Here is a 14,075-nt window from a genome sequence, read left to right as displayed (position 1 = left end):
GGTTTTGTGACAATTTTGTCCCTTGTCTATTGCTTTAAAATTTGATAATATTGCATCAATCTTGAGCATGCTTTTCTGGGCTTGAAGATAAAGTTTTATACGAGACGTACTGTAAATCGTACTAAAATGTGTGTATTTGCCATACTTTTCAGAAATGCAACATAATCGTATGATTACATGTATGATAATAAATCACTTTGTTTGCTTCAGTAACCTGGAATGAACCCCTTTCGATCAGACATGTGTGAAGCCTCGTTTCCTCTGTCAATTCAAAGCTGATAGCAGTTTTGTGACTGTCAATCCAGGGAGAGCAATGGAGCGAGCTGGGCAAAAGCATGCGCCACCTCCTGGGCTTACCTCACCAAGTGGTGCCCAAGATGGAGATATATTTGGTGCAATCAGGAACGGACTGAAGAATTACAAAAATGTTTTTGGCTTCATTCCCTTCCTGCGGCGGGGCTCGGACGCTGCCACCATTCCTGACAGTGAGCACATCGAGATGTCCCACTTTGAGAACGAGGTTGATGATGATGATTACGAGAAATACGAGCATGGCACAATCGTGCGGCGCCCAGCAAAAGGTCACGACTTCCAGGCCCATCAGCTGACTCACCCAACCTGGTGTGATGAGTGTGGGGACTTCATCTGGGGCGCGTACAAACAGTGCCTCAAGTGCAATAGTAAGTGAATCAGCTTTTATTTTCTCTCTCTGGTATAGACACTATACCAGAGTCCCGGATCAAAACTGACTGGTCATTTACATGTTTGGGGTTCAGTAATATTTGTTATTTGTTATTTATCTCAACTGTGCACAGAGTGATAATGGAGAACTTTAAGGATACTGTCGGTCCTCAGATTTTTCCAATAATAATTTGGAAAATCCAGAAAGTATTCTTATTATGCAGAACCTCGTTTCCGGTACTACAATTATGGCGAAATGTGGAATTCTATAAGCTATTTTCAGAAAGGTTTCCAGGCTAAAGTAAGACTTTACCGAATTATTAATGAATACTGCAATAATGTAAAATTCTTTTTCATTGGTTTCATTTTCTGATACCGCAAGTATCCGAAGATTTTGGCCGCGTCTTCAAAGCCAATTACACTCTACGTCATCACTATATGAGTACATTCTGCAAAGGGAATCAAGATGACCATGTGCCTTTTGGTTCCCATTTTATCGGATTAATTCGTACGTAAGCAAGGCATAAACAAAGGTCATAGTGAAATTACCACGAACTTTCAACATCAACACAGGAGTAACAATACAGTAACCAGGGTCTTCCCCAGGCCATTTAAGCGCCCCTTGCCGGGGCGCTTGAATTTCGAAATCAGAGTCCCCGGGGTGCTTGAAATTTTCCGATCAGTGTATTCTTCAGAAAAAGAAAGTGGAGATTGTCCAAAAAAATCAAGGTTTCCCTATCAGTGTATCAATATTCCCTGTTTTAAAAGAGCACTCGGTACCTACTTTCACAAGTAATCGCCATAAACACCACATGGGGTAATGGATAATCCACTGATAAGAGAATAGCATGACACGCGTATCGATTATTCTAGCCACATTACACGGTCATTTAAATGCTGACAATGATGTATCTGGTAACTTTTCAGTCGTCAAACTGTGAAGTTCATCGTCCAATCGGTTACGCGAATGCTTATGAGGGCGGGGTTAACTATCGACCATTATTTTTGATTCATGTCGGGCATGAAGTAAGAGTTTAGCGCAGCTTGATTAGCAAGAAGTTGTACCATTTGAGTAATATAAAACCGGTAATTAGTACAGTACATAACATTAAAGACGGTTTCGGGCATCATCATCACACCTTTTTACTGTAAACAAGTGTTACCTATGACTCATAATTAATACGAGAAATTAATTGCAAGTGGTAAACAATTAATTATTATAGCGAGTAAGTTGTGCAAATGACTCCCGGTTACAATTATGTGATAACAATTTATTTAATTCCAGTACATGTATATTTCAACATGTCCATTTATAGAACTGATTCACCTCGTTTTTCTGACATTTATTCGACACGTTATGCGCTTTAACAAATTTTCCTTGAATTAATTACGCACACTTGTAAATGTTTCGTCCGATAATCGATAGTTAGAAGACTGATGATGGCAACCGGCCGTGATCCTCGTGGACAACGTGAATTTCATGCATAGTTCCGTCAAAACATTTATTCGACTCGTAAAGTGTTTAAACAAATTATCGTTGAATTTATAACGCAACGGTTAATATTTGTTGAAATCTCAAATGGGAATAATTAAATTTGTAATCCGAAACCCATTCCCGTAAGTTGATGTTAACGCGTTTTTAATCCGAAACACACTTCCGAATGTAAATGTTACCGCAACGTTAAATATTTTTGCTTCAAATTAGCAGTGCAAATTTATTTTGTGTCGAATCTTTTTCTCAATTAAAAAGAGCGCGAACATTATGCAGCATGTACAACGTCGCGTCTATTGCATACAAATGGCGTGTATTGAGCGTAACAAGCACACAACAGGTCAGGGGATTGACGCATATTCAGAGGCAATATTTCATCAAATCTATAAATAGTCACTTAAAAAATGGCAAGGTTTGTGTTAAAGAAATAACTGAAAGCTTTTATCGTAAATATTTACCAGAAAGAGATTGATAAAAACGGAATAAACGGGATTATCGGGTAATAAATAGAAACTTGCAAAATAGTAAGTATACAGTAATAGAGTCGGGTTGAAACGGATGTATTGGTGAATTGTTCGAGTCGGGATTTTACTATCTGTGCGGAAAAGTTTTAAAACAATTAAACAATATAAAAAATATATATTTTTAAATGACTGGGGGATTTTTTTTAAGAGTCATAGCGCACCAAATGACGTCTTTTGACGCTGTTTTTCTTTGAGTTATAACGCACCACAGAACGTGAATTGACATTGAAATTTAAAAAAATCAACGTAGGGAGGGGACACCCCTCCCGAACCCACCCCCGATCAGCCCCGGGGCGCCTGCAAAAATTCCTGGGGAAGGCACTGAGTAACATAACATTTATTAAAAAACAACAACACTAAAACAAGTATTTTAATTTTTTAATTGAATTATTAACTTGCTCTCAATGGAATAAATAAAGTGAATCTCTCAGAAGTACATGTACATTATTTGATTAAGAAGAATTAAGTTTAATTATTTGTCAGTGACATTTATGAATATTGATATTCAATAGTTTATTATTATAATGATATTAAAGTATTATTAAAAATATCATATTTAGCACGGCGTTTTTTGGAGAAAACCCGAGGTATTGTCATAGCCAGCTCGTAGTCCGCTATCTGACGTCCGCCATTTGCGTCGTGCTAAAACCTTAACATTTTGTAAAGGTTTTGAACACTGGCTCTAAAATCATAGTGCTTCCACCTACAACTTTGAAACATCATATGTAGATGCACCTTGATGAGTTCTACACGCCACACCCATTAAGGGGTCACTAGGTCAAAGGTCAAGGTCACTGTGACCTCAATACAAAAAAATCAAAAAAAAATCTGACAAGCTTTCATTTATTTAAAACTGCACCCGGAGCCGAGCGTGACACCCGTTATGCGGTGCTCTTGTTGTTTTAAATTATGATCACTTTCTTTTTGGGACAGAAATGATCAGTCCAGGCCGGCAAAGGCTGCATGATTATAGGACCTCCTGGCTGGCAATAAATGTAATTTTAGAAAGGACTGGTCATCTATCAGTGTGTGAGGTGCTGCGTTAATTTTTTCTTCGTACTACTTCTCCTACTTAACTCCTTGAAATCTGAAGAAATCGAAAAAACTCCACAGAAATAATCCTTGGGTGACGCTCTTTTTAAGTTCCAGTCCATTGCATTCATAGGTCACCAGATAAAAAAAATGTCTAAAAATCAAAACTTCCAAAAAAATCATAAAACTACAAGGTGGAGGGATTAATTATTTGGTGCATAATGTCATCTAGTGGTGCTCTGCTTAATTCCTTTAAGTCATGTCCCTGGGGTAAAAATGCCCATGACCTAGGGGTCACATGATTAATATAGACATACGTATTAAAATTGCTTAAAATTCTCAATCTTGACACCAAGACCAAGAGCTGTAATATTTAGCATATACAATGGTATAGTGGTCTTCTACCAAGTTTGTTCAAATCATGGTCCTCAGGATAAAACTGCTCCAGCTCTGGAGCTGTCTTGTTTCCGTTATATAAATTACAGATTTACATGTATATTGAAAAGGGTGTAAATAAACATCATTTTCACCATGAAGTAACATAGACTGCATTCAGCACCCTATTGTATAAACAGTTAAACCGGCGGTTAACCACATACCGGCGGTTAAAAGTCGGTAACTTGTTGGTTACGGGTCGGTAATCGTTTGTATAAAATTGGGTAAGTTATACCGATCGTTTAAAACCCAGTTAAAACATACCCTGCTTCTCTAGGTGGGTAAGTACAAGTAACCGAGAGGTAACTTACACAGAATGGCCGAGTCGCGCGCCATTATAAAAGCTAACCATCAACAACCTTGAACATTTCGACAAGTAAACAGACAATTGCAGCGACTGACACTTTATTTGACTTAATTTACAGGGCAATACGTTTTCCGACTTCGGACGACGAATTTAAGGACGTGCAGAACGTGATTTTTATATAATGTTATGGATATGCCGTGTGTGATCCGATGCATCAATGGCGCCCATGTTAAAATCATTATCGAAAACAGTACAAACAAAAACCAAAACACGTTCGAACTAGTATCTTACCTTTAATAATCCTTTAAAATCCATAACTAATCCATTTAACTCAATAATTGACGATTTTGCATCTAGGGTCTTTAATAATTATTTTAGCATAGTTAAATAAAGACCCTTAAGCAACCCTATTACTATTTTCAAATGAGTTTATGAACTGATAAACTTTCTTTTTCGTCACACGCTACGTCACCTACATTACTGCTGTTCAAATGAACCGGAGCAGTTTAACAAATAATAGCCGTTGGTAAACTCGGTTACATTTGCAGATTTCTGCATACAAACATATGTTTAAACTTACACAATGTTTTATTTGTCTATGGTAAATGCCCTTATTGTACACGAAAATAATTTAATATATAAGTAAACAAAGAATGAAAAACATTCCATTACACAACAGATAAATGAGTTGTTAATACCCGTGTAAAAAATGGGACATTCCGAATTCCACTGTGGTGCTATTTTTATCATCTTATACTTTACACATCTCTATGCCTAACATGAATTTAATCGGAAAGCAAATATTGCAGATTATTTATGAATTGTGCGATATTTGTATGGCTTGTTGTACATTCAAACAATGTCAAAAGTATATCCACGGATTATAAACAATGCGCTTTGCACGAAATTAGGAAAATGTGATAAATTGACAATTGAAATGCGTCAATATACAGTGCATATACGTGTGAAATAAGTCGCGTTTATAATAAATCGTCAAAAAGACTCGCACTTTTCTCAATTTCAATATGCATTATTGGACTACAGACAGAGTGATTTTCGGATGTAATTTAAAGTTAAAGATATACTCAGCGTTGTGCTTTGAATGTGTAAACATCGTTCTTTGGCGAAAGATATTATTTTATAACGCAGTCATATGAAAACGGGTTATAAGCAAAATTAAAAGAATAGGCTAGCATGTTACGACGACCATGAATATGTTACATCATTTAAAAAACAAGAAAATTAGGCGTCTTATCAAGCACTCTCGCAGTTGGAAGCACCAGGGATTCCGCTAAATGAGACAAATCCCGACATCATGATATTTTTTTCCCTGGTCTGTGACATATGTTCGTAAACATTTTGAAAAATTTGATGAATTCATAGTTAAAATGTACACTTTATTTTATTGTAAAAGCATTTGTAAATGAATTTGATCAAAAAAATACATGACGCTGTTTATTTTGTTTGTTAACCAAATCGAAGCGTGACACTTCGTGCGAAAATTACGTCATTAGAAAATGCATTGTGGGAATGTTTTGGTTAAATTTACCGTTGGTTAAATTCCACTATGCGCGGTTTAGTTACTTTGCGGTATTTCGTGTTTATACAATCGAGTTACCTTGACGGTTACTAAACCTGAATAACCCCAAACTTACCAAGGTTTAAAAGCTACCGAGCGGTAACTTTAACCAGCGTTTATACAATTGGGTGCAGGTGATTAAATGTAGAATTATAATTGCTTATTATGCTCCCCTTTAAGAGGGGGTAAGGATTTTTGCTCGTGTCGGTCGGTCGGTCCGTCTGTCGGTCCGTCTGTCGGTCCGTCCATCAAATGGTTTCCGGATGATAACTCGAGAATGCTTACGCCTAGGATCATGAAACTTCATAGGTACATTGATCATGACTGGCAGATGACCCCTATTGCTTTTCAGGTCACTAGGTCAAAGGTCAAGGTCACAGTGACTCAAAACAGTAAAATGGTTTCTGGATGATAACTCAAGAATGCTTACGCCTAGGATCATGAAACTTCATAGGTACATTGATCATGACTGGCAGATGACCCCTATTGCTTTTCAGGTCACTAGGTCAAAGGTCAAGGTCACAGTGACTCGAAACAGTAAAATGGTTTCTGGATGATAACTCGAGAATGCTTACATCTAGGATCATGAAACTTCATAGGTACATTGATCATGACTGGCAGATGACCCCTATTGCTTTTCAGGTCACTAGGTCAAAGGTCAAGGTCACAGTGACAAAAAACGTATTCACACAATGGCTGCCACTACAACTGACAGCCCATATGGGGGGGCATGCATGTTTTACAAACAGCCCTTGTTTAAAGAATATATAATTATTTATTTTAGAACACTTATTTCAAGACAGTTATTTACATTTTCAAAACTGTTGACAGTTGTGTTAGTTAACAAATTTCTAATTTAAGGATATATTAATTTAACAATTCTTTTTTCAAGACAGTTACTCATGTTTTCAAAATTGTAGGGTCACAAATATAATGTCAAATAAAATAACGCTTTCTTGCAGATAGCTAAATTCTCTTTCCAGGCAAAATTTGTTGAAATAACAACTTTCTATCCCTTATTCAGGGACCGTGATTTTTCGGCATATTTCCATGTATCCGATTTAACAAGGGATTTGAGTTTTATGTAAATTCTTATTAAAAATTGGCTAAGGGTGCTACAACTGCTTCCTCTGCATATTTCATGAGCTACCCCAAAAATCCGATTTGAATCCTCTCCACATATTAAACTGGCAGCATTATCTGCATATGATTTGAACTTGTAGCATTTTGTAACAAGTGATAATTGATTCTTGTTTCTCAATCATGTAATCAAAATCTGTCTTTGAAAATGTGTTGGCTATAATATTTCTTTGCTGATTCGTTTACAGATTGTTCAAACCATGCCCCTCGGGTCAAAACTGGCCACGCCTCAGGGTTTAAAAGATTTATATAGACTTACAGAGTAAATAACTTTTAAAATCTCTATAAGTTCTGAAACAGCAAGGGTCAGGTATTTTATATTTGGTAGGTAATATCATATAAGGGTCCTGTACAAAGATTGTTTAAATGACTGCTATTTCCACAGACAAAGAGTCATGTTTGTGACAAAGCTCTAGTTTATTTATGTCACCCATTTATCATTGTTAAGAATTAATAATTATGATAAGGATGTTGTGATGTTTTTGTAGTATAACAATGAACATCAATTCTTCAAACTTTGATATTAAAAACTATTTTTTAGTCCCAATGACTTCCAAAAAGCTGTGTTCCTCAAAGGTTATTAGTTGGTCGCGTTAGCGGCCGTTTAAATTTACAGACCATGTTTTGCAAATCAGTATGTGCTTAGCTATACTAGGGACGGTAACTCACTAGGCTAGGAATGATAACCGCTGTCTGTATATATTTCACTGGTAGCAGACAGCCTATAATTATGTAAACAATATAATAGGTTTAAAAGCTTGTGGGAACGACATTGGTTAGTTTATCATTGAAAACTGTACATATTGACTGCTAACAGGGAAAACAGGTCTAAATGCTGCATTAAAAGTCTGTCATGTGGGAAAAATTGTTTCTCAATAATTTAAAGAAAATAGATAAAGTATTAGTACACATATCACAACGTGTATATAATTATAGGCTTGTTTTTCTTTAGCAAGGCAACCAAAATTCTAAACATGGTTGCCAGTGCAGCAACCAATTGTGAAAAAAAAGACATATTGTTGTTATTTTGTCTAAGTTATCTCTATAACATAAGTATTAGGATAAACAGTCACACACATCTCGACCTGTGCTTTAAGACACACTCTTTAAAGGCTCTATAAAGGTGACAAATCCAATTATTATGCATATCAACTGGTCTGATTCTTACCGGATTTCAGTTACTCTTGCATAAAAACTGCTAATAAAACAGCTTAGGTACAACGTTGTCAAGAATTATGGAAGATAAATCCGTTTCATAATTGGAAGAAATGTTTACATTTTTGCAACTAATCTGATGTGTAGCCTCAGAGCGGTGACATATGCTAAAAATAGCCGAAAGAAAATTCAATTTTAATTCTATTTTAAACAACTTTTAACCAGCAGAAAGTAACTTATTAAATCACTACAAACGTTTAACCATTTAGAAGAGACCTACTTTGTGGGTGATACCGGAAAACGTTAAAAATCATCGTTATATTTTTGGTGACCTGAGTCACTTCCACTTTCTCTTTTCCGGGTAAACAGCGATGTAAATGAACTGATTGTTTGTAAACACAATTGACTTGGAGGACACTTTATTTTGAGCTTAAAACAAGTTGTTTTGCTTATTTTTTATGGTAATGTCCAATAGCATATATATATTGTTTTTTGATAACCTTTATCAATAAAATATGAAAAAAATATTTAAAAATTGGTAAATAATTACCGATCTTAACCTTTATAGAGCCTTTAAAATTTGAACGGGTTGTGTTCATTTCAAACTTGCGATATAAAAAGCTATAACATAAGTTTGAAAACTGAGTTGCTTCTAAGATTATGCAATAGCAAACAACTTCAGTGCCTTCAGTGCTTTGATTTTGAATTACTCTTCTTATGCATTTTCTATGGGAGATATTTAAACCAGAGTTTAGAAACATGTTAGATGCAGTTGCCTCCCTTTATTATTTTATCTGTTATGGGTAATGATAATGATTCCTCTCTTGATGTAGATGTTTTATAAAGCAAGATCCAGGCCATCCTTAAAAATTCTTTTGTTTGGCATAACCCGACCGACCCACTAAAATCGGCCCAAATTAACCAAATTTGTTCACAAAAATGATTACAGTTCTGCCCCAATGGTCATCAAAAGGTAAACAAACAAGATTACTCCCCTTGATGTCAAACAAAGAACTATCAAATTGTAAACAAAGATTACCTCCCCTTTTTAGCCCAAAATTTACTATAAACCCCGCCCCAATTGCAAAAGAATACAAAAATGCAATAAACCACGTATTTTGAAACAATTAATGCAACAATTAATTGAAACAATGAAATCTAATGGGTATTTGTAAATTTAGGGATTTCTGGAAGAACCTCCCCGGTTGTTTCCTCTTCTCAGTGTAGACTCGTTCGGGTTTAGTTGCACTAAATCCCCGACTTAACAGCCTGGTGTCGTCGTTCTGTGTCCTTCGGGGGTATACCAAAACCCCAGTAGAACCTTCCTTCTTGCCCTTCCAGTGAAGACGTCCTCGGAAAGTGAATCCCCGTTCTTTGTCCACACTGGATGGCCCGCTCCACACGACCTTCTGGAACTCACAAGTCCTTCCTCCTTGTGTTTCTCTCCAAAATATGAAAAGTTTCCCGAGACGAAGTTCCTAAATTTATCCTTAATTTATTACGTTTTTTAAATGAATCCTTTAATGCCTCGTCGCCAATTAAGTGTTTCTACTTAATAATACAACTCAAGTCCTTTATACGTTAATAATAAGATGATTTATTCTGGGTAAAATACAGTGAAATTAGCAAGTTGCTTTCGCGGCGTCTCGTGGTTGTGTTATTCCCATGCTAGTCTGGGCAGCTCTCGACAACACTTCCAGTTTGGCCTAGTCCACGTCTTGTCTGGCCCGGTATCGTCTAACGATGTTTCACAACATTAGGTTAAAAACTTGGTCACTAGGTAAAATTGATGAAATAGCTTGTTAACACCCTAGAAAAAACTCAAATTGTCCACCGCATAAATATTTATCAATTTTGGAGAACCATTTACTTTACTGTATATTATGATCAGTTATGCGAAGAACAATTACCCTTTCATGGTGAGGCAAATATGGGTGATCCATCAGTGATTTTGCAAGATCAATTAAAGATAAATTGTATTTCAAGTGGTCAATAGTTGTGCCCTATTCCCACACATATTTGACATAAATACAACACCCACTGTCTATTGCTACTGTTAGTTTACAGCCAGTTTTGTAAACAACTGACAGGTGAGGGATGTGATCAGTTATGACAATAATTGTTACCTTTGCCAAAATGACAGTCATGTCTGTCATACACTTTAATGTTTTGACGATATGAAACAGAAAACAGGTATATACATGGTATATACATGGTATATAAATAGTACAGCGTGTATGTAATAGTTCTTTACAGTTACATAAATGATGGACTATAAAAGAGAAAACATAGTTGTTGTCACAGTTAGGTAGTACAGAGTTGCATAATTGTATGCCCCAATAATTGCATATTAAGGTAATGTATAATACCATGTTCATTGACCTGAACCCTGGAATAAGTATTGAACCGGTCATTAGTCGCAGTTCAGTGCTCTCACTTCCAATGAGATTTGTCTCCCTTTATGGCTAGATGTTAACAGCCTAGTTGTCATGTTTGGTGTTCATTTAAAACACAGCTTGTTTGACTATTCGGTCATAAACCTTGTTGGCTATAAGATCCATTGCAAAAAAACTATTTATAGTGTAGTATCATTATAGATGGATGTATGATTGATGTTTGGTGTGTTTATGTGATTGTTTGTTTCACATTAATACTGTATGTGCTAGACCAAGGTGTGGATCATGTATATCATACTGAATGGAGTATTGAGGTTCTTTAAACTGATTATTATTTGTAGGTGTGTACCTTACTTGAATTCAATGGTTGTTGTGTGAATCATGGCTTTATAAAGTGCACTTTAAAGTTCACAAAATGATAAGGTTGTTTTTGATAAGCCGGGTGACAGTTTTAAATTAGACTGTAAACATTTACACTTGAAACATTTGTGTTAAATGTATACAAGGTTGGAAGTGGATATGTTGATATGATAAATGGTATTATTGAATATATACATGCGGAAGTGTTTAAGAAGCAGACTTTTGAGTGTTAAAAAGTTAAAGCTGTTATGAATTGAGTAGATCTTTTTCAAGAGATATATTTATTTGCTCGATGATTATAAATACTGATTTTCAAGCAGACTGCCAGTGTTAAAATGCAGTTTGATGATTGTTTTTAAGCTGTGAGACTGAAGCATTTGTTGGAAGAATTGGCATTAATCTGTTTTGAGATTGTTTTTAACGATTTTTGAAATTATATACAACTATTTCATTTAATTTGAATGTTTATGGCTAATTTAGTTAAAATATTAACTTGCTGTTATGAATGTTTATAGACAGTTTTGTGGTCAATGATTTTCCATCATGTGCCTGGTAAAATATGAAATATGATTAATTTCTTTAAGGCAATGTTTATTGCTATTTTTGTACCGCGTAAGTAGAAACATATTTAAGTTCACATTTATTTAACCTTCCTTTGTTAGGTTTATGCAAATGCATAAACAAAAATGTATGGATGTATTGAATAGCACATGGTACTATTAAATTACCTTAAATTTAATTCATTAATGCCCAATTTTGTTTGGGTTGGATATATGTATCATATTTATCATATTACTTTGGCAAAATATTGGTCTTGTCTATTCACTGATGGCTCAAACACATTGTATTGTGCTTTAGAAATACCATTCAAAGTTCAGTTTTAAATGTTAATATTTCTTAGCACCTGGCTTGCCAACAGGGGTTTGGCTTGTAATTAATTCTCCAAATTATGTTACATTTTACAAAAAGTGTTTGTTCTTTATGTTGATTCTACTGAAATTTATGTCTAGCTAACTGAATGAGGTCAATTATTAAAGATTAATTCAGTTTCATTTAATTTCTGTTCCAAGCAGGTCATGTAAGCCCAGACTTAAAATGCAATCATTTATTAGCTCATCTATTTTTTGAAAAAAAATTATGAGCTATTGTCATCACCTTGGCATCGGCGTCTGCATCGGCGTCGGCGTCCGGTTAAGTTTTGCGTTTAGGTCCACTTTTCTCACAAAGTATCAATGCTATTGCATTCAAACTTGGTACACTTACTTACTATCATGAGGGGACTGGGCAGGCAAAGTTAGATAACTCTGGCGTGCATTTTGACTGAATTATGTGCCCTTTTTATACTTAGAAAATTGAAAATTTGGTTAAGTTTTGCGTTTAGGTCCACTTTTTTCAAAAAGTATCAATGCTATTGCATTCAAACTTGGTACACTTACTTACTATCATGAGGGGACTGGGCAGGCAAAGTTAGATAACTCTGGCTTGCATTTTGACAGTATTATGTGCCCTTTTTATACTTAGAAAATTGAAAATTTTGGTTCAGTTTTGTGTTTAGGTCCATTTTATTCCTTAAGTATCAAAGCTATTGCTTTCATACTTGCAACACTTACTAACTATCATAAGGGGAATGTGGAGGCAAAGTAATGTAACTCTGACTGGCATTTTGACAGAATTATGTGCCCTTTTTATACTTAGAAAATTGAAAATTTGGTTATGTTTTGTGTTTAGGTCCACTTTATTCCTACAGTATCAAAGCTATTGCTTTCATACTTGCAACACTTATTAAATATCGTAAGGGGACTGTGCAGGCAAAGTTATGTAACTCTGACTGGCATTTGGACGGAATTATGGGCCCTTTATACTTAGAAAATTGAAAGTTTGGTTAAGTTTTGTGTTTTGGTCCACTTTACCCCTAAAGTATCATAGATATTGCTTTCATACTTGGAACACTCGCAAACTATCATAAGGGTACAGTAAAAGGACAAGTTGCATAACTCTGGATGTCATTTTAACGGAATTATGGCCCTTTTTTGACTTAGTAACTTTGAATATATGGTTAAATTTTGTGTTTCGATCCACTTTATCAATATCAAGGCTATTGCTTTCAAACTTCAAATACTTCCATGCTATCATGAGGTTACTGTACCTGGCAAGTTGAATTTTACCTTGACCTTTGAATGACCTTGACTCTCAAGGTCAAATTATTAAATTTTGCTAAAATTGCCATAACTTCTTTATTTATGATTAGATTTGATTGATACTTTGACAAAACTACTCTTACCTGACATACCACAATAGACTCCACCCAAACCATCGCCCGTGCCCCCCCCCCCCCCCCCCACCCCCTGAACCCCCCCCTATTTTATTTTTTATTTTTTTTATTTTTTTTATTTTTAAGATCATCTCACAAATGACCACAACACCCTCACACTATACCCCCCCCCCCACCCCACCCCCTCCCCAATTGTTTTTTTTTAAACGGTTAAAAAACAAAACTATTTATTTTGTTTATAATATGTTTGAAATACCGTCCAACCATCGCACCCCACCCCCCCTCCCCCACCCGAATCCCCCCCCCCCCCCTAATTTTTTTTTTTTTTTTACGATCATCTCACAAATTACCCCCCCCCCCCCCCCCCCCCTCACCCTATACCCCCCCCCACCTCACCCCCCCCCCAATAATTTTTTTTGAAACGGTTAAAAACACAAATATTTATTTTTATTAATTTATGTTTGAAATACTGTCCAAACATCGCACCCAAGAATCACCCCACCCCCCCCCCCCCCCACCCCGATTTTTTTTTCTTCTTTTTTTCGCATTTTTGGAAGATAATGTAATAAATGTCCACACCCCCACACAATGCACCGCTCTTCACTCCACCCCTCCCTCCTTTGTGATTGAAAATGAGAGTCCCTTCACCTTTAAAAAGAAAATAGATGAGCGGTCTGCACCCGCAAGGCGGTGCTCTTGTTT

General features: G+C 35.9%; 1 protein-coding gene across 3 annotated transcripts in view; it reads left to right on the top strand.

Moving 5' to 3' along the window:
* The first annotated feature begins 277 nt into the window (after positions 1-277).
* Positions 278-14,075, top strand: part of LOC127877142 (ras association domain-containing protein 1-like) — a 60,952-nt gene continuing 47,154 nt past the window's right edge. For 2 of the 3 annotated variants that reach the window (XR_008048260.1, XM_052422787.1), the window contains exon 1: positions 11,201-11,278. Coding sequence is in view for 1 of the 3 variants with exons in the window: in XM_052422788.1 (XP_052278748.1) it covers positions 314-680 (367 nt within the window). In the remaining 2 variants the exon portion in view is untranslated. Of the gene's footprint in view, positions 681-11,200; positions 11,279-14,075 lie in introns of those variants that run through there. The other variant, XM_052422788.1, reaches the window with a different exon arrangement.

This window comes from Dreissena polymorpha, chromosome 4, assembly GCF_020536995.1.
Source record: "Dreissena polymorpha isolate Duluth1 chromosome 4, UMN_Dpol_1.0, whole genome shotgun sequence".
Taxonomy (NCBI): domain Eukaryota; kingdom Metazoa; phylum Mollusca; class Bivalvia; order Myida; family Dreissenidae; genus Dreissena; species Dreissena polymorpha.
This window is presented reverse-complemented; position numbering and strand designations above follow the sequence as displayed.